Source organism: Pelobates fuscus, chromosome 1, assembly GCF_036172605.1.
Source record: "Pelobates fuscus isolate aPelFus1 chromosome 1, aPelFus1.pri, whole genome shotgun sequence".
NCBI lineage: Eukaryota > Metazoa > Chordata > Amphibia > Anura > Pelobatidae > Pelobates > Pelobates fuscus.
Genome location: NC_086317.1, coordinates 401,941,311 through 401,962,933, shown reverse-complemented (window position 1 = coordinate 401,962,933; position 21,623 = coordinate 401,941,311). Strand labels below are relative to the sequence as shown.

General features: G+C 37.9%; 1 protein-coding gene across 3 annotated transcripts in view; it reads left to right on the top strand.

Moving 5' to 3' along the window:
- Positions 1 to 20,712, top strand: part of SLC11A2 (solute carrier family 11 member 2) — an 85,804-nt gene extending 65,092 nt beyond the window's left edge. For all 3 annotated transcript variants that reach the window (XM_063427878.1, XM_063427885.1, XM_063427894.1), the window contains exons 13-17: positions 185 to 334; positions 1,058 to 1,131; positions 4,021 to 4,174; positions 8,529 to 8,582; positions 20,137 to 20,712. In XM_063427878.1, coding sequence (XP_063283948.1) covers positions 185 to 334; positions 1,058 to 1,131; positions 4,021 to 4,174; positions 8,529 to 8,582; positions 20,137 to 20,217 — 513 coding nt within the window. In that variant the 3' untranslated portion in view covers positions 20,218 to 20,712. The remainder of the gene's footprint in view (positions 1 to 184; positions 335 to 1,057; positions 1,132 to 4,020; positions 4,175 to 8,528; positions 8,583 to 20,136) is intronic.
- The last annotated feature ends 911 nt before the right edge of the window (positions 20,713 to 21,623 follow it).

Below are 21,623 nucleotides of genomic sequence, written 5' to 3'. Positions count from 1 at the left end.
AGAAAAACTAAACATGACAGGGACGCTTGTCCAATAGCTATTGCCCAAGTATGAGGTGATAAATCACTGTATATTATCTTTTGTGTGATTTTTCTCTTTGGTATAATTATTATTATTTTATTTTTTTAAATAATCTTGTATACATAGAGCTATGAATAATAACCTTTTATTTTCTTATAACCAGGGTTTTCTGAACCTGAAGTGGTCTCGTTTTGCTCGAGTAATTCTTACCCGATCTATTGCCATCACCCCCACCCTATTTGTGGCTATTTTCCAAGATGTTGAGCATCTAACAGGAATGAATGATTTCCTCAATGTGCTTCAAAGTCTGCAGGTAAGACGGCTCTGTTTAGAAAGAATTTTACAATCACGTTCAACTCAATAATTCACAGTGGGATGTGGAAGCTGTTAGCTGTAGGTTACAGGCTTATTTCTAATTACAAAAATTGACGTCTCCTAATTTAGTGCCATATCTGCATAGACCGTAAATGAGGATTACCGATTATGCGAATTGAATCTTCCTAGAATTCTCCAGTACTTAGCCTGATTTAACCACATTTAGTCTTACACATTGTCACACCTTTTATGGTTTTTGCACGGTTTCGTGTTATGTGTCATGTCCACATATTTTTGTAGCATTAGACAGTGGATAAAATGGACAAAAACATGCACAGGTCATTTCTAATATGGAGACAAACACTATCACACATTTTGTACATGAGCAATAATTCTGTAATTAATATTATATTCCTTTTTATATGCTATATCAGATTTATGTTTTGTATATTTTTGCTTTCCAAGGGTCATGCCAAATGTCTGGCTCTTTGTCTGACAGAGAATTTGTAACACTTTTCTGATTCCCGTTACCATAGAGATTCCTAGGGAGTGCTCTTCACAGTTTCATTTTGTCATTGATGATGTTTTTTCATTCAAACAGCAAAACAAACCTTTATTCTTGTGATCTACAGCTAAACTGACACAAGCATCTGTAGTATAGTTACAAGTGAGCTCTCTTTGTTTTGATTTTAATTGCTGTATATTTCCTTTCATATTTCAGCTTCCATTTGCTTTAATCCCAGTACTTACTTTCACTAGTCTGCGGCCAGTAATGCATGAATTTGCAAATGGATTGTAAGTATCTCTCATGATATACAAATGTTAAAGAAAAAAGATAAAGCAGACATTTTATATAGATTTTAAATCAGATTTGTAATTTTTGTGTTATATTGCACGCAATGCCTAGATTTTACTTCTAACAGGATTTACTTTTAATTGAAAAAATACTGTTGTTTGACTTGAGGCAGGAAAAGATTGCCCATGGTCCTGGGCAGAATACCAGTACTAAAGAGCACAGTTCTTTGTTCTGTGAATTGGGTAGTGTGTGTGTGTGTGGTGACTGAGTGTTGTTTGGGTGTGTGCAATCACTGAGTAATGTGTGTACAGGGGTTAAGTGCTATATGTGTTGAGAGAGGCTGCCTGTGCTTGGTGGTTGAGTGTGATGTGTGCGGGTGTGGTGCTGATTGTGACTGTGTGAAGGAAGCTGAGGGGTGTGTGAAGAGCAGGCTGAGTGATGTGTGTTTGGGAGAGGCTGTGCTGTGTGTGTTGAGGGAAAAAGTTGAGTGTGTTGGGTGTTGTGTGTTTGGGGGAGACTGCTGTGTGTGTTGAGGGAAAAGGTTGTGTGTTTGGGTGAGGCTGTGCTCTGTTTGTTGAGGGGAAAGGGGTGTGTGGGGTGATGTGTGTTTGGGGGAGACTGTGCTGTGTTTGAGGGAAAAGTTGAGTGTTTGGGGGAGGCTGTGCTGTGTGTGTTGAGGGAAAAGGTTGAGTGTGTGGGGTGTTGTGTGTTTGGGGGAGAATGTGCTGTGTGTGTTGAGGGAAAAGGTTGTGTGTTTGGGGGAGGCTGTGCTGTGTTTGTTAAAGGGAAAAGGGGTGTGTGGGGTGATGTGTGTTTGGGGGAGACTGTGCTGTGTGTGTTGGGGGGAAAAGGTTGAGTGTGTGGGGTGTTGTGTGTTTGGGGGGAGGCTGTGCTGTGTGTTTGGGGGGAGGCTGTGCTGTGTGTTTGGGGGAGACTATGCTGTGTGTGTTGGGGGGAAAAGGTTGAGTGTGTGGGGTGTTGTGTGTGTTGGGGGGAGGCTGTGCTGTGTTTGTTTAAGGGAAAAGGGGTGTGTGGGGTGATGTGTGTTTGGGGGAGACTGTGCTGTGTGTGTTGAGGGAAAAGGTTGAGTGTGTTGGGTGTTGTGTGTTTGGGTGAGGCTGTGCTACATTTGTTGAGGGAAAAGGTTGAGTGTGTGGGGTGAGGATGAGGATATAATGTCTGGTGGTCCATTGGAGGACATTTCCTGGTGATCCTGTGCAGGAGGGATATTGTCGTCTGCACCTTTATTGCTGCTTTCTCGCAGTATAGGCTGGTTTCTGTGCTCTGAACCACTTAGACGCACCAGCTCTTAAAGTGACCTGCACCTGATAGTGGTGCAGACCATCATGTTCCTTTGATGTAGTGAGTGGTGCAGGACAGAGCAGGGAAATCTTTTCATCTTCCTGCCGGCTCAGGGAGGGTCCCCCTCAAATTCAGATCTGATACTCCATGTTCAGACAGAGGACCAGTTGATATATATATATATTTATATTTGTTGCTTAATTAAAGGGGGACGGTCAATATCAGGGTTATTCACTACAGTGAGAATTCAAGGTGAATTAAAAGTTAATTTTAAATATGTCAAAGTCGGAAACTGAAAAAAATCTCTAAGTTAGCTATGCTTTTACTTTGGCTACTCTGACCTTAAATATGAAATTCACTTTAAATTCTCACAATACAAAACACATTAAGAAACAGAACACACACAATAAAAATATTACATTGTACAAGACTACTTAAAATCATCTATCTTCACAAACAAATGTTGGGATTCAGTTACACCATACGGCCAGATTATGTTTAGCCCACCACTACTCACTTTACTAAATAACCCTGTGTGAGAAATCACACCTGTTTTTGTGCAGTTTAGTTCCTTTTTTCAATATTTTTTTTTTACATTTTTTTTTTGCATACGAATAGTTTTTCTACTAAACATGCATAATTTAAAAAAAAAAAAAACTATAACATAATATGTTAGTTAGTAAATCACAGAAAAAAGGACAGATATTGGTCCTTAAAAAGCCTAAAACTAGGTGTCGGGCCATTTGACACCTGTGTTCTGTATTCAGTGGATTAAAAGAAAACAGAATATTTAATTGAAAAAAAGTTATCACTACTTATCTGTAATTTTCAGTGCTTTCACTCAAACGAGTGATGTCTCTCTTTCATTTAAAATGTCAGAAAAACAATCGGTAAATCTTGAAAAGGGTTTTGCTTTTTGTGATGACATACCTGAATCTCTCTCTAGGGGGTCTTTGGAAAATCTTACAAAACTTTAGGTTCCATCGTAGATCTTATTACCCACCCACAATGAGAGATCCCAGGTATCTGTTGTGGTTCACATCGCAAGAGATAGCTGGTGGGACATGGCAAAGCATGGCAGCCCAACTCTGATCAGTATGTTGCCCCATGTTCAAAGGCATAGCTAAGACATACTATGCCTACTTGTATATCTATGGATTATGCTGGCATTTCCGTCTCAATATATAGTTATTTTATTCTGCTATATTTATGAGAAACTGAAAATCAACACTTTTATTTACTATTGTGTTAATTAAAGAAATCCCAAATGGTAGCATATAATAGCCCTCAAGGAATATTTTAGATAAACTTTCTCTAATTAAAAGTAACGATGTTTAATTATTTACTATTTATTTTTTCATTCATCACATCAATAGACAATTTTGTGGCTATTATAATGAAGCATTATATTTTGGCGCTTGTTATAATGTGATGTTTATTTAGAAGTAGATGTATTAACATACTTTATTTAAACCTCTGTTATGTATTCTTTAAATATTTTAATATACACTATATTGTAATCATGAGGTGCTTCTTATGAAATATAGAATCTGTTTGATATGTATTTGCTTCTTTTCCTTTTGCAGAGGTTGGAAGATTGCAGGAGGTATCCTTATTCTAATAGTATGCAGCATAAACATATACTTTGTGGTTGTATATGTCTCTGCACTGGGACATGTGGTGTTTTATGTCATCGCTGCCGTGTTGTCAGTAGCCTACCTGTGTTTTGTAGTGTACTTGGTAAGTATTCATATCTCTTCCATTACATTGATTTAATTAATGCCAAATGAATCAAAGTTAAACTTTAGTTGCCATTATGTATCCACTTTAGTTTAATGCATACTTGATATGTTAAAGGAATATTTATATATATATATGACTGGGTGCAGTTCTGCTGGTTTTGCATTAACATGTGCAAAACATTCCGACCACAATCTCACCATGCATAGATTTACTAAAAGAGCAAATGTATACGTTTTGAAATGCACACTCATTTGTGTATGAGTGTTTTGAAGACTTTCAAAGAACACTATAGTGACAGGAATGCAAACGTGTATTCCTGTCACTATAGTGCTTAAAAACTATAGTGGCCCCTTGCCCCCCTGTGGCAATTTAGGACCCGGACCTCCCTTGGCACTCTTTAAAGGGATACTATAGTGCCAGGAATACAAAACTTTATGCAGCTCTAGGCTCTCCTGGCTACGACTCTCACAGCCCACATGAAAAAAAAATGGTTTATTTTTTAGTCTGGTGTGACAGTGTAACGTTTTTATCTCCTGCTCCTTTAATAGAACACACTGTGCAATAAATGAAGTTTAAACATTAGATCTTTCTTTACAGGAAATGAGTAGCGAGTCTGTATTGGTCACTTGCAGGGGAGGTGTGACTACGGCTATATAAACAAAGTGATTAAACTCCTAAACGGAAGATAATTGAGGAGCGAGACTGCAGGGAAATCTATGCACCAAAACCATTCAATTGAACTGAAGTGCTTTGGTACTTTTAGGACCCCTATAGTCACCCAGACCACTTCAGCTCAATGAAGTGGTCTGGGTGCCAGGTCCCCCAGGTCCTAACCCTACAGCTGTAAACATAGCAGTTTCAGGGAAACTGCTATGTTTACATTGCAGGGTTAATCCAACCTCTAGTGGCTGTCTTCCTGACAGCTGCTAGAGGCGCTTACGCAACGCTCAACGCGAAAATCATATTGAGCACGCAGAACGTCCATAGGAAAGCAGTGTAATGCTTTCTTATGGGCGATTCGAATGCTCGCGTGGCTCTGGCCACGCATTTGGCTCCACTCGGGTGCGGACGTCGGCGGGGGAGGAGAGGTCACCAGCGCCGAGGGAGCCTGGCACTGGATTAAGGTAAGTGGCTGAAGGGATTTTAACCCCTTAGAGGCAGACCGGGAGCACCGGATCCGGCTGTCCCAGTACATGTGCCCGCTCTGACAGCATGCCAGAGCGGGCACATGTGCTCTCTATACTCACCTCCGCCTCCCTGCACTTCCGGGTTCAGTGTGAAGTGCAGGGAGACGGATCAGTGTTGATCCTGCCCCCTGGTGACAAAACAATAAAGTTTAATTAAAATCCCACCCCCCTTTACCCCCCCTTTACCCATTTTAATATAAAATTAACCCCTTCCCTGCCAATTGATCACTGACTACAGTGATCAATTGGCAGGGATTAAATTTTACTATGATCTGATTTTTTTTTTTTTAACCCCTGAGGGTTAATTATTATTTTTTTTTTAACCCTCAGGGGTTAAATTTATTTTATTAATTAATTTAAATATTTTAAAGTTATAAATTTAGCTAGCTGGGGATGGTGGAAGTTAGTGGGGAATTGGGGGATTTAGTATTAGGCTAACTAGGGGTTAACGTTAAAAAAAAGTTTAAAAATAAGCTTTAAAAAGTTAAAAAATGAAGTTAAAAAAAAGTTTTAATAACGTTTAAGTAAAAAATGTAAAAAAATAAACCCTTTACCCAGTCCAAATAAAAATTAACCCCTTCCCTGCCAGTCGATCACTGCCTACAGTGATCAAAATACAGATCACAGTATTATACTGTGATCTAATTTTTTTTTAACCCCTGACGATTAACTTTTATTTTTTAACCCTCAGGGGTTAAATTTATTTAATTAACTAATTTAAATATTGTATAATTAAATATTTTGCTAGCTGGGGTGGGTGGGAGTTATGGGAAAATGGGGACTTTACTGTTAGTGCTGCTTACTGCTAGTTAGGGGTTAACGTAAAAAAAAAGCTTAGAAAAATGTTAAATCTGTAAAAAAAGTTTTACGAAAGTTTAGGAAACTTTAAAAAAATTAATAAGCAAAACAAAAGTTTAAAAAATAGTTTTAAAAAGTAAAAAAAGTTTTAAAAAGTTAAAAAATACATTTAATAACGCTCATTACCACTACACCTGGTACAAGCTAGCGGAAAAATGATCCCACGCTAAGGTTCAAAATATGCCTTTTGAAATACCCTGGGATGTCTTCTTTAAGAAATGGTATGGCTTTATGGGGGATTATATAGCCTGGTAAAATACTCTAAAATGGGACATGGGCACAGCGTAAAAATTGAAAGTTGGAAAAAAAAATTGAATGGCTGTGTCCCAAATGTGCCCCTCCGATGTCCACATATACCTGGCAAAGGTACATACGGGGGTATTTTTGTACTCAGCAGACATAGCTGAGCAACATATGAAGTATTATACAGTGGTAGTACACATATGGTTTGCAAAATATACTGTGCAAACTCACTTTGTGTGTCAAAAAGGCAGAAAAAAACGCTTATAACCACTACACCTGGTACACGCTAGCGGAAAAATGATCCCACGCTAAGGTTCAAAATATGCCTTTTGAAATACCCTGGGGTGTCTACTTTAAGAAATGGTAGGCCTTTGTGGGGTAGTTTGAATTTAAAACCTGCGAAGATGCTTGGAAATTGCACTTAGGCCCGGCGTCAAAATTCAAAGTTCGGTAAAAACTGATATGGCTTGGTCTCCTATATGGCACTGTAGCTTCACGAAATAGTGCCATAGACATACAATGGGGGTGTCCTTTTACTCAGAAGACTTAGCTGAGCATAATTTGGGGGGTTTGAACTTAGTGGCACATATGAAATATACAAAATGCCCAGCAAAAATGCAATCCGTATGTAAAAAATGCACAAAATTATTTTTTACCACATACTTTGGCATGTAATGGTAAAAAAATGGGGGCATGTTAAGGCACAATATGCACCTTATGAGATACCCTGGGGTGTCTACTTTTACAAATGGTAGGCCTTTGTGGGGTTTTTTTGAACAGTCAAACTGTTATAATACCCCAAATGGAAGCATAGGCTCATTAAATCCGTCTCTCAAAATTCTACTGTGAATACTGAAAAGGACAGGTCTCCTATATGGCACTGTAGCTTCACGAAATAGTGCCAAAGACATACAATGGGGGTACCGTTGTACTCAGCTGAAGTAACTGAACACATAATAAAACTTTGTACAGGAATAGCACACACCAACTTTACAAAATACACATGAGAAGTTCTTTGTTATACGTTTGTGTGCGAAAACCCCCCAAAAACACAATTTTACTCCAATATTTAGCAGAGGTTGGCGGTAAAATGGCTACGTAGAAAGTGTCAAAACAACCTTAGGTAAATAGCCTGTGGTGTCTACTTTATATAAATATATACTTTTGTGTGGCAATTTTGTTTTCTTTTATGGCTATAAAGCTTACAAGACAAACATACCAAATTCTAAAATCGCTCCATATTAAAAGTTTATTTTACTCCTTGTGCTTTGTGACCTGTAACTACCAAAAAAAACTGAAAATCCCAGACACATTATATATTCTGTAAATCAGAACAACTAAATGAATTTATTTTTAATTACTTTCCTTAACCTGCACTAATTAGGCACACATTATTATTGCAAAAACTGTAAAAAAAAATCAAAATTTTTCATTTTTTTTGCATTTTTCTGTATTTTTTTTATAATAAATAAGCATGTATATATATATATATGTTACATCAAATGAAAGCCCTTTCTGTCCTTTAAAAAACGGTATATAATATGCGTCGGTGCAATAAATTAGTCAAATGCAAATTGCAGTTGAACGCAAACAGCAAAAAATGCAAAAAATGCCGTTGTCACAAAGTGAAAGACAAGCTTCCGAAGCTCTGTCCTTAAGGGGTTAAATAGAACTTCAAAACAGTACTTGGTACACACACGACAAATAGTTTTTATTAATTTATTACAAAACAGAACACTTCTCTTATTAATATTATTCTCTATTTTTATATATTATCTAATGTGTCCCCATAGTCCAGTTGGATAGGTAGCAATTATTCTCATTATTCATTGTTTGTGTGATTAAGTTTTATGTGTCAATAAAATATTGAACTATGGGTACAAACTTCTTATTACCTTTTAATTGTATAACAAATCAATATACATATAGAAAAAATAGGCAGTATAATGTATGGGCGCTCAGTTTATTGCTCCTTACACAGACACAAGGAAGGCAAATGCAGGGATGTATTTCTGTATGGACAGCAAGTATTCCTTCTCATGTTTTCTTCCTTTCTCCTACAGACCTGGCAGTGTTTAGTAGCCCTTGGCCTGAAGTTCCTGCAATGTGGCGACACGGTAAGCATCCACCAAATAATGCTTGCCGAAGATCAACCGGCTTCCCCTATTAATTAAGAGAATGGCGTCTATCTGGGCATGGCAAGTAGCCATCAGAGCCAGTGTGTTTCTATGGTTTACTGTGTGAACATACCAATAATGTATGTGCAATTTGCACAGATGACACTTTTTTCATATCATGACTTTTTTTTTGGTCTTTTTATTTTTATGTTTGCCTTTTTCAAAATCTAGCACCTTATGTACTTATTTTTTGTATTTCTTGCAAAAGGTGAATATTATATGGAGTACAACTCCAGTTCAAAAACAAAGATATATTGAAATATTGTCATGCAATTGTTTCCACGGAAACACAAATATGTGTCTTGGAAGTCATACCTCTGAACAAAACAGTCGTCTTTTTGGGGGGAGGCGGGGAGCTAAATATTCTGCTCTGTTATTTAGTTATTCATTTACTCCCTGTTAATATTCAAGGCATATGTAACCGTTTTAATCTACCACAAGATGGTTGTTTATTTGTGGGATTACCTCTTTTGTATTTAGCAAATCGTTTTGTAGAGCAGAACTCAATTTTTCTGTGTCCATAAGTAGAGGGAATGGTTTTACTATGGTGATATTAGAACAAGTGTCTTTTGACAATGAATGCTTAGATTTGCATGTCAATAGAGGAATATAATTCTGTTAACGGAACCCTGTAGTGTTGGGAATATGTATCTGTATTCCTAGGTCTACAGCCCTGATGCCCCTTATCAATCTACCCCCTCCCCCTCCTGTACAAAAATGAATAAAAAAAACAGGGACAAAATTTAATAATGAAAACATTACTCATCTTTTCTCCCGCTCCATGTCTCCCTCAGCACTGCCGCAATCTCCTCCTCGGGCTCAGTCATGGTGGGCCAATCCAATGCTCCTCATAGAGGAGCACTGGGGAACATAGGCGCATACGCGGCACTCGCCGTAATGTGTCTACGATTTCCCCATAGAGAATCATTGAATACAGGCCTGCAAACACTATAACAACTTAAATAAGATGAAGTTGTCAAAGTGCCTATAGTGCCCTTTTAACTCACATGGTTTTAGGATTTAGCATCCTAGTTATTGACACATATCTCCTCATGAGCTGCAGCTGGGAATCATGTGACTGTTTTCTGATCATTAAATCCAATTGTCAGAAAGCAAAACTGAGGGCTAAAAAAAAACACAGGAGCTGTGACTCCTAAATGTAAATTTCAGCCACTAAATAGTTGAGTATTTTATGCACTTAATTATGCTCTTAATCATATGGTTCTACACTCGTACCAACGTTTATCAAAGCCTACCTTACAGTGTAAAAAGTGGCTCTTTTTTACTGCAAGTAAATAAACTTGACTAATGACTTTGCCTGAAATATTGTTTATTTTAATAACAGTGGGACTAGATTTGTTCTGCTAGACATACAGGTTACTTGGAGAGGTTAATCTTTGGTTGAGACACCTATTCTCAAAAGAGATATTGTGAACATTCATTTATGTACTACGATCTGATTGTTACAAATCTAGCACATCTTGTCAAACAGGCCTTAGTGAACATACTTACTGACTCTAGTCAAGAATTCATAATAAGCTAGAACCTACATTTATAATATTCTTCAGACACCCAATAATCTCTCTGGCCATTTCCCAGAAAGCGCGTATTGCTTGTAGTAGGGTGTTCCAGGCTCTGCAACTGCCAAATTATTATTTTATAGGATTCTTTGATTTGGATAACTGTGAAGTTAATTTGGGCTACACCGCCTGTTTCTGTTCCTCAAACCTAGTCATGGTTATCAAAGCTCAAATGGGAATGTATTACTTTCCATCAGTTATGGATTAAACAATTTTCGCATATTTCTTTAAAATGACTACTGACCTGTCACAGAACACAGCAAGCACAGTTTAAGTGTTCGGGCATTATGGACTTAATATATCTTATTTTTGTTATGAATGAATATTTGTAATGATGATTATTCTGTTAACATCAGACATCATAAAACAAGTTCTACATGTCGCAATTAGTACTTCTGTTGGACACCCTTTGTTTGCTTTTATTATGATTGATCCGCTCCAATGTGACTCTACTTAAAAAAAACAAAAAAAAAAAAACTGATAAAACAGCTGCTGTATACCAATTCTTCTTTCTCAGTTTATTTAGCGTCCCAAGTTCAAATTCATTAAAAACATTCATAGGTTTTGGATGTATTTTGCATATGAATTTACATACAAATGTATGTACAATAGGGATAATTTACAGTGTTTTATTGTGATTGCTGCAAATTCGTTTAGCACTGCAGACAGATATTTTGGTTTAAATATTCTTGATTAGACACCGTGTATTTGGGGGTCTGATACTCTGTGTATTTATGGGGTCCAAACAAACACCTTTGAGAAGCATTATAACCTATACCTTTCCTATTAGTTGGACATTAAAGCAGGACCCACAACTACCTACATTACATTGTATTGGCCACAGTCATCCTATCTAAATCTCTGAAAAATAATTCTGGGCTATTTTTTATTTTTATTGAAAACTGAACAAATGAAAAACTATCTAGAATGCTGCTATATACAGATCCCATGGATATTGTAATACATTACCTCCGTAGTATAATAAAATTGCACAGTTTGTGTATGTTCTTCGGTATTGATAGAAAACACAAAAGAATGCTTTGCTACAAGTCTGTCTTCATGTGCAGTAAATAGATCAAATAGTTATTTTATTACAATGCTTTTATCTAGATTGTGTTTTATAATTGTAATTTACAAAACCATTCGTTAAAATCATATCTACAACCTGCAATAATTTATGAAGCTGCTGGCCCATTTGCTATATTTACACGAGATCTCTGAAAGCAGGGAACATGTCTGATTTAGCATCAATACTTGGGATATGTTCTATATGGCTTGAAAAAAAAAAAAAAAAATCAGATTGCCTTTTTTTACTGCAATCGATTAACCATGTATTAACATTGTAATGCGCCTCTCATTAATTCCCATTTGTGTAAACAATTGTGCCTGATGCAGAGATATATGTACAAGGTTCCGTCTGTTTTTTTTTTTAAATGGATAAGTACAAATTTAAGTAGTCTGAGACTGTTATTATCGTCTTGACTTTCTTCAATGTAGAAGAATTTAGTCTTCATTAGTATTAATGTTTTCATTTCTAGCACACTCAATTAGTATAATTTGTGACTTTAAAATGAAAAATCATACAATAAAATATTGTAGTTGGTTTGCAGCTGTCTCTGTGTGTCTTATTTAGATATATGGAAGGATGTGGTCCAATCGCTACTAAGAAGGCGCCATTACTCGTTGGATTAATAACGCGCCACTATATGAACTATAAATATTTATATATTCAATCCCTTTGTTATTCTAAAGCAGAGTGGCATGATCATATAGAAAACTGGAATTCTGGGGGGTGGTGGTGGCGGCGGGATAAATTGTGTGTGTAAAGATAAAATTAAAAAAGTGGTGAATGTAGAACAATCACATTAGAAATTACAAATAACAACTGTAGCGGTTTTTTTCCATCAAAACAATTATGTCCCAGTGCAAGTCCATAATAGTTTGGTAATAATAAAAATGCGTTCACATTTTTTTTTTTTTCACACTAATAACATATACACTGAGTAATAGATCCCTGCCTTACATTGAGACCCCTTAGATTTTTATAGGTAAGTAGTAATAGCTGCATATAAAGGTTTTGGATAAAGCGCTTCCTCTGGCCCTATGAGCATTGTAACACAGCATTTATACAAACTCTATAATGTGTTGTGGTAATAAGAACTCCTGTGTTCAGTTTACATGTATACCTTGATGTCAAAGACCTATTATAAAATATGGTCTTACTAACATTTGTTGGTATAACCTTTATCCAAACTGGTGTTTCATATTTCTCCCAATGAGCATTTATTTGCTCTGATTTCTTAAATATATCACCATAACAGAATTAGCAAGGACAATTAAATTACACTTTGCGGACAGCACTAGCAGAATTCATTGTATTACATTTCTTAGACATGAAGAGATGTTTTAAAGCAATGGGAACAAGAGAAAAAGAAAATGACCAATTTCACAACATAGACCATATGTGAGACTTCAACAATATACTTTTAATTGCTCCTTATAAATAGCCCCCTACCTTCTCTAGTACTGTACACACCTAGGACTGAGCAAATAACACTTTTTTTTGCTCTCCTTATGTGAGTATACCACCTTTTTGTTTTGTTTTGCTTTTACACCAACAAAACAGAGAGCACTATTTTCTCTTTTTATTCTCATTTTATGTAATTGGTGAACCTCTGTAAAACTGCAATTTGGAGGGAAATACCCGTGAATGCTCAACTGGTCCTTGACCTTGACCTACCATCTACAAGGAACCAAGATGAGCGACATATTGACAGGCGGGTATCACACCGCCCCGGCACACATACCTGTAACTGAAGTGGCATTTCTTATTTACATCACCACCTTTAGAATATACTACACTATATTTAAAGGGGCACTGTAACTGCATTATCTCATCGAAGTGATGATAGTGTCTGTAATCCCCAGGGGCAATCTTTCTAAACTGTGGTTGTTTTGTTTTGTTGCAAGAATCATGTTTATTGATGCTTTTTACATTACATAACATGAAATATGCATAAAACCATCTATAAGCATGCAGAACGTACATAACACATTAAAACACATCACAAATTCTGTTAAATCTTTTTAATGCTAAACAATCCAGCAGCCTATCTCCTCTGAGCTGCCTGGGATAATGAGGAGGCAATAGTCTGAGCAGCAATGGAGAGCTATGATTGGCTTAGAGTGTCAGCTGACAACTTTCAGCTTATTGCAGGTCCCATTTCTATTATGAATTGGTCTGACTAGAAGGAAGTGTTTAAAGCGACACTGTCACTGTCTGTGGACTTCACAAATTTGTGACCCCAACGGTGACATTGCTGCTGGGAAACCAGAGGCCAGGGGATAGGTACAGGTGAGATTTACTTACCTGTCCTTCGCAAGCGTGGCCATCTTGATTAGGTGGGTCCTCTTTGCAGCTGGCATCACTGCTATACTCTTGCACATGCACGAGAGTACAGCATTGAGGACTATGGAGGATCCCATGACACGTTTATTAGACACAGCCAATTCTTGCAGCCATCACTGAAGAATGAACCCAGGGACTCTTATTTAGTGTTATATTGCTGGAAAAATGGTTTCACACAAAGTAATAGCGTCAGGGGACTCCAGACACTATAACCAATCCAATTGCATGAAATGGTTATAGTGCCTACAGTGTCTCTTTAACCCCTTAAGGACACATGACATGTCATGATTCCCTTTTATTCCAGAAGTTTGTGTGGTGTAGTCCAAAACATCTGGAGTGCCTATGCCTGCAGTAGTAGGTCACAGCTTGTGGGTAGCATGATGCTAGTTAATACTTAAGCTGGCTCCTTGATTAGCAGTAGGTGGGCTCCACTGCTTCACCCTACACACCAGAGATATCTATCTGAAACCCCCTCCTCACTGCCATCTAGTGGTAAGGAACAGGAGGAAAGAGTATTGCCATCTAGTGGTAAGGGACAGGAGGAAATAGTATTGAGAAAGTGTATGTAGCAATCTAATTAACAGAGTTATTCTCTAAAGTGGCCTTTAATTTTAAATTCACTTTGAAATCTCACTTTAGTGAATAATCCTGTGTATGTGTCTAAATGTGTCAGAAAAAACACATATGCCGATTTATTTTCTTTTCCTGGCACCATAATATTATATACCATGTAACAAATAAGAAAAAACGAAGAGCAAATATGGATATTGTCATATGAATTGGCCAAAATGTTCTCCCATCTTGACATGCGCAAAGAAGATCAGGGTGCCGCTATGGAGTAGCAAGGATATCTCATCTTTAGAATGAATTGTGCCAGTGATAATCGACAGCTGTATGCAAACATTTGGACACTGTATGGTTGTGATTATTTCCAATAATACTCAGGTTAATGGACTGCGAAGGACTGCTTTTCCAAAACCTTAACTTGTTTATTTTTCATTAACGAGTTCATATTGAGTTTGAGGTGTTCTTCATCATTGTTTTGTTGAAGTATTCATTCGATATTCAGCCTCAATTTCTTCACTGACTGAGACATTAGCTTCCAAGATTTTTTGATATTTAGTTTCTTCACTTTATCTTTGCAACATTTCCTGTGCCTCTGGCAGCCATACAACCCCTGAGCCACGGATCAGGGGAATGATGCCTACCTTTGGTCCCCTCCTGAAACTAGTAGGAAAAGGTTACAAGTGATTACATGGACTCTAGACCTGTTAGGCCATAGAAAGCTGTCATAACTGATCCTCGTGAATTATACAGAAAGCCATCTATCAATGGAACATGTATTCTCATGTACAAAATATGTCAAATAAGTTTAGTAAGTGTATCTGAATCAACGTGTGTACCATGAACATGTAAGGAGAAGAGGGTTAAAAAATCTGGCACATCTATAGCCACATGGCAGCTAGGGAACTTAACATCATTGTTCTCAGCTTGGCTGGTTCTAGGGTTCTTAGGGCCCTAAACAAAGCTATTTCTGTGGATTCATCTATAGCTCATAAGTTCTATTACAATTTGCATAAGTCTTCCTCAAATTATCATATGGGAGATTCATCAATCAGGTGGTACGCAAAGCAAGTGAATGGTAGATATGCATGGTTGAGGGTCCATATTTACCTCCTGATGCTTCATTTGCAAAGAGTCCTTGTCACTGCTGTACTCTTAAACATGTGCAAGGGTACAACATTGAGGTCCGTATAAGATTTTGCAAGACCACGTGATCCTCCAAAGAACTACTCATGCCAAGTATGATTAATTCCTGAAACCAGAGCCATCGCTAAAGACGGCTACTGGCTATTAACAAATGCTGGCAGAAGAAAATTCTACCTTTTGTCAACTTCAGCTTAGCTAAGAAAAATAGCCCTTACTTATTCGTATGATATCTTTTGATTGTTTTGGAATGTCAGTGAAATTCAAACACAGTCAAACTAGCAATAATAGTATATTGATATATATGATTTCACCAACTTATCTTAGGCCTACAAGTCACTTAAATAGTAACTGGTACATCCATTTAAAACCAGTATCAGGAATTTAATAAACCACAAACCTTAAACCATCTATAATCATGTTACCTAACCTGTAATGTGACACCAAACCAATCTGGAGATCTATAGTCACACTCATTAAAATAAATAATGCCTTAGGAGAGTCATTCACATGGACTTCTTCTTTTTTTTTTTTTAAGCCCAGATCCTTCTGGTTAGCATGTACCCTGACCTCTAGCAGTCCCCTGACTCTGACCAGAACATAATTGGTTTATCGCCTGCACCTTTTCATACTATTTTAAGAAACCCATGGCCAACCAAATTAATCCTTGCAGGTAGAATTAATACAACCACGTTTCTTCTGGTAACTTTGATGAAATATATATACATTTAAAATGTTGACTTAAAACAGTGCAGTTTACATGCTATCGTTATAGTGTCACTGAAATGTTGCTGCGTTAGTAAGTATGTAAGGGGCAGTACAGCATTATTATCCATGGTACCATTTATACCAATGCTGCTATGGGAGAGCTTAGGGTAGTGAAACGTTGGAATCTGTAAATCTATTGTAGTTCGGTGACCTAAATCAGTTCCTTCAGTGTAAATTGTTAATGCTAGATATCAGCCACCACTTCCCTATATCAAATACTTTACTCCTCATTCTAATTAGTGCATAAGATCACCATGATTCCTGTATGTATTGTGCTGCTCCGCAAAGTGCAATACTAAGAGCGTCAGGAGCACACTGTCATGGCTCCAGGGTGACTACAACAAACTTGGTTACCTCCTTTTCTGAAGCAAGTGATGAGCAGTCACCACGGAAACCAAGTGGATGTCCCTTCCTGTTGCTTAACTGTTTGTTATTGCCCCCACAATGATCTTAAACACATAATCCCTACTTATTAAATAGCATAGCATATATCCTCAGTTACCATATTTAAAAATATATAAATTTATTGTAATTAAAATAAAATGAACCGATACCGGAAATGACTGAAAACAACCGCGAATTGAGGTGGATTTAAAAGGAGACTGACATACAGGACATTATCAGCAACTGAGGAAGCCTCCTAGCGAGGTGAAACGCATATTGCACTTTATAGGACTTACAAAGACTTGAAAAAGGACTTACCTTTGAACTGTAAGGTCCTTATTTATATTTTTTCATCATATTTTATTTCTTGTGTTATATTTTGTGCACCTTAAATAAAGCACTTTAAATCTACAAAGAAGAATTTGATTCTTTGGAAACCATCTTTACCAACTCAAAGAAGGGAGTGGGGACCTTTATGCCCTACAAAGCTGGAAACCTGAGCCTAAACTTATTGGCTCCGACCTTGTGAGTGTAATTTCAGCTATCTACCTCACTTTTTTATGCATATTAACAATATTGCACTATTATTTTCCTATTTTGTATTTTCTTATTAGGACCACATGTGCTTATAACCATCTTTTATAAGCAAGAAACCCCGCCTTATATGTATGTATATTTATTGTAATTACTCCATATGGGACACAACTGAGGGGGGTCTTAATAAGCCCACTATACAGTGATGAAATACTACTGTAAGTGTTATATTTTAATCAGATATTTGTTTTAGAGCAGGTTTATGTGCGTGCTTTTCACTTTAATGAATAAGACTGAGATATACAGAAGGGTGAGGACCCGATGAGTGTGCTTTCAATCCATCACAGTGGTTGTTTTATACAAAAGTCTAAAGTTGCAACGCTTTGCCCTCTTACCGGATTCTGCCGGACACTGAGCCTCCTCTCAAGCAGGGTTATCGATTTCCAGTTTCTGCTGAGCTGCTGAAGCCAGACGCTGATCCTGGTGGTCATTTGTTGGCTGGGAGTGTCAGCTGAACGCTCTTGTTCCAGTTTGGCTAAATGATGTACGCTGACAGAGGTGGAGTAATATAAAATATCTCTGTATGTACAGTGTGTCATACTGAGACGCTGCACATACAGACTCCAAGCATCATGAACACTTCAAAACACTGAAGTAGTCATGCTGCGTGGAGTAATCTGTAAGAAGCTGTTTCATACCCTGAAAACCTGAAGATTGATGATATACCAGAAGGCGTATACAGTTCTATACATGTAAAAGACAATCCAGGGGGCGGAGCTTGACCACCAAGCTGAGCAGACGTGGGTCACGCGAGCTCCTGCCTGGCAGACAGAAATTGGGGCAAAATCGGCGGCTACGCGGCCCAAGGAATTACCAAGGTGCACTACCCAGGTCGCGGGTGCACCACGGAATCAAGCGACACCTTGCTGGAGCCCGTCGGGGCCAGGGGAACGGAATGCCGAGTGTGGCTTACTGGAATTGGAGCCGGGGAGAGGCGGCCGCTCTCCCCGACACCGGACACCTGAGCGACTTCACTGCTCTTCTACCCCCCCCTCTTTGGACCGGTGGGGGTTATTCCGGTCCCCACTGGACACTCAGATCAGAACTGCTGACAAGCTTACCGGCTACATAACCTGCAGGGGCAACGGACTGCCGAGGCAAATGCAAGATGGCGGCGCAGCAAAAGCCACAGACAAAGAGCATATACACCCAGCCACCTACGCAGCCTCTGGAGGCTTTCAATCGGCTCTGCATGAGCTTTTGGTCAATGCTCTGCCAACGTGGAATGCCCTACCATCTAGCAGTCAAAACAGTGGTCTCCTGGATCCGCCCTGTGACCCGGCGTCGCCAATATGGACACTTACTACAAGCATCCAGAGTGACCATCAGGCTGAGTAGACACCACAGGCGACAAGGCGGGAAACAGCAACACGCTACTCGGATGCATACTCCCGCTCCCACTCACACGAGAGCTGGTGCATCAAGCAAGCCTCACCTGTACGAAGCCCACCTGACCCAAGACCCACAGACCAGCACAGCTCCACACCACACGGTAACAGATGATCACTGCACTGCTGAACAGGAGACCGTCATACCGAACAACACTGGAGCGAGATCCAAGCCCAGAGGCTCCAACGGAGGGACCATCCATGACAGAACAGGGGACATTCCAGCACTGGGCATAGGCTGAGACGCCCATTACTCTGCCCCATAGCCGACATGCCTTACTTTAACATATTAAGGACCAAACTTCTGGAATAAAAGGGAATTATGACATGTCACACATGTCATGTGTCCTTAAGGGGTTAAATCGTGAGCACACGCTTTTCGGCTTTCGATATGTCTAACCTGTCTGAGCCGATGCCTTGTTTAGTATATAGCCCAAGTGGTTACCGCTCCCTTTATTTAGCCTGGGGTAACTTCCCCTAACATTACAGTTTACTACCCGGTAACCCCTCACCACTAGGCAAACTCCTATATCACTAGCCTGACACAACCTCCGCTTACAGCTATCTGACTCCGCAGCCTAGCACCTAACAGCATCTAACAGCACCTAACAGCACCTAACAGCACCTAACAGCACCTAACAGCATCTAACAGCATCTAACAGCACCTAACAGCATCTAACAGCATCTAACAGCATCTAACAGCACCTAACAGCACCTAATAGCACCTAATAGCACCTAATAGCACCTAACAGCACCTACTCTTCCTCAAACGGGCAACAGCCCCAAGTCAGGGCCAGGCTTTATGCCCCCTGATGGAGCCCTGACTAGCGGGCGAAGCAACACCCCTATAAATAGTAATGGCTAAGACGCTGGCTCTGTTCCACATTAATTGTACCATTAGATACGTATGTTACCTATTCTTACTATGCCACCGTTGGTTATACTTCAGTTTGGGATCCTACTGTTTACCTTTCTGTATTTTTTATGAAAATGCAAAAATAGATACACTTTAAAAAAAAAAACACAAAGGGCACATTACATGTGAGTCTGTGGTGGATAATGTCAATGTATAAATATTGTTAGAGGAAGTAAAGCAAAAGACGTATAGAACAGTGAAAATAACACGTAGCTATCTGCAAGCAGATGTATATACATGACTTTATTGTTAAAAGAGATTTGCTTTGGTGGGTATCTTCGGTGATCTGCTTAGGACATGTATTTTGTTAAAGACCCGTGATGATAAATATCTGTTTACTTTTTTACATGCTTCATAAATGTTAATGGATTATGTAAGTACCTCCATTTATTTTAGGTGTGTTATATCCTATCGAGAATTATATAAAAGTGTCTGAATCATTACAGTGTCTAAAATTCTGTTTGCACCTCTGTGTTAAACACAAGCTGTTGTTTTGCCTTCAAAGCCCTTACAGAATTGCATAACGCATGCTTCAATGTGTTTAATAGAAGTTTAATATGTAGGTTTGTGTACGGTGAATTAGTAGCCGAGTGTAACTTTTGGTATGTAATATCGAACCCATTGTACAATAGCTCTGAATTTTGCTCCATAATGACTGTTGCTAATGCACAGTTTTATAATTCTAATTTGTAGTATTTTTGTTTTTTTTTGTCCATTCAGTTTCTAATACAAGCTCTCTGTATTTTAGTGTCCCATTGGGTTGACATCCAATCCTGAACTGTTTTTACTGAACAATATGGAGAAAGACGATACACCTTCCAATCGATGATACTGCCGTCACATGGCTCACCGCTTCTCCCTCTATTTCTCTTAGAGGGCCGTTGTAATGCCAGAATAACAGTGGGATTGTCGTGATCAGTGTTTAGGGATATTAGTGTCAGAACAGATATTCAATCTATTTTAATATTGGGCTTGGAAACACAATATACTTTTATAAAGTACCATGTGTTTGATCTACATAGAGCAACGTAGGCTTTATAAGCAGTGACGTTAGGCTATTTTTTTGGTATTGAGCAGGATAAAGACCTTAATGATTTATAAACTGTTAGGCTGATCTCTATTTAATAATATGATAAATCCTATGGTGTTTAAACTGCATTAGATTGCTCAAAATTATAACACAACAAATGTTTTTGTTTTTTTGATGCAACAATGAATTGGAAACCATATGTTTAATTTTTAGGTTCTTGTTTGGAGAATTGTCCAACTCCAACTGAATATCATAGTTTAATGAATGGGCTTCTAAGACACATGACAAGTTATAAATATTGTATACTTTGCTCTATATTGGAAATGTGACTTTTATACTTGAATTACCAATAATTTATTTTAGAGAAATAATATTTTAATAGATTATGTCATTTCAGCTTCTTTTTAAAATTGGTTACAAAGGTGCTCTAGGATTAAATGTGAATAACAGGGGATTTTTATGTGAAGATGATGAATTTTCTTTTTTTTATCAGCTACAATATGTCATTCAAGAACTGTGTACATCCATTGTATTTCTATTATGTCTGTTCCACTAATTAACTCACACATGATCAATTTCTGGGAAAGTGTACCTTTAAAACATTCCACATAAATTAAAGTAAATGTCAAAACCCCCCAAAAAGTCCTATATATATTTTTATCAACAACATTCACCTAAACCCTATAAATATGTTTAAATAAAACAGTTAATCGTTTTTTGTTATAACATAACATGTAAAGTGGTGTCAACATCATGTAATGTTAGGCTTGCAGAACTAAAACAAACAACCTAAGATTATTAATTTATTCTTAATGGGTTTTTGTAGCCTGTGTTGCCTGGTACGTTACTAATATGTATTTATTATGCTTCTACATTTGTCACTAAGCTAATTCTGGATACCTTATTTGGGGCTCTATCAAAAATGGTTAAGAATCACTGTTATATATTCTAATTCTCCTCCTGACCTCAACACCTATACATGTTTTAAAGGATAAATTATACTTTTCCTTTAATCTTTGCACTCATAAGTGTATTTAGAATTGTTAAAGTTATTAAATATTGTACAATACATGCTGAATTTACCTGAAAAATCAGGGAAATTTTTATAAAAGAGAATATAGGTGCCTTATAAGTCCATGCTAGTTTAATGGTACTATTGAAAAAATATTTGAACCATTTTATTTTTTAGCTTGTTTTCGTGATTT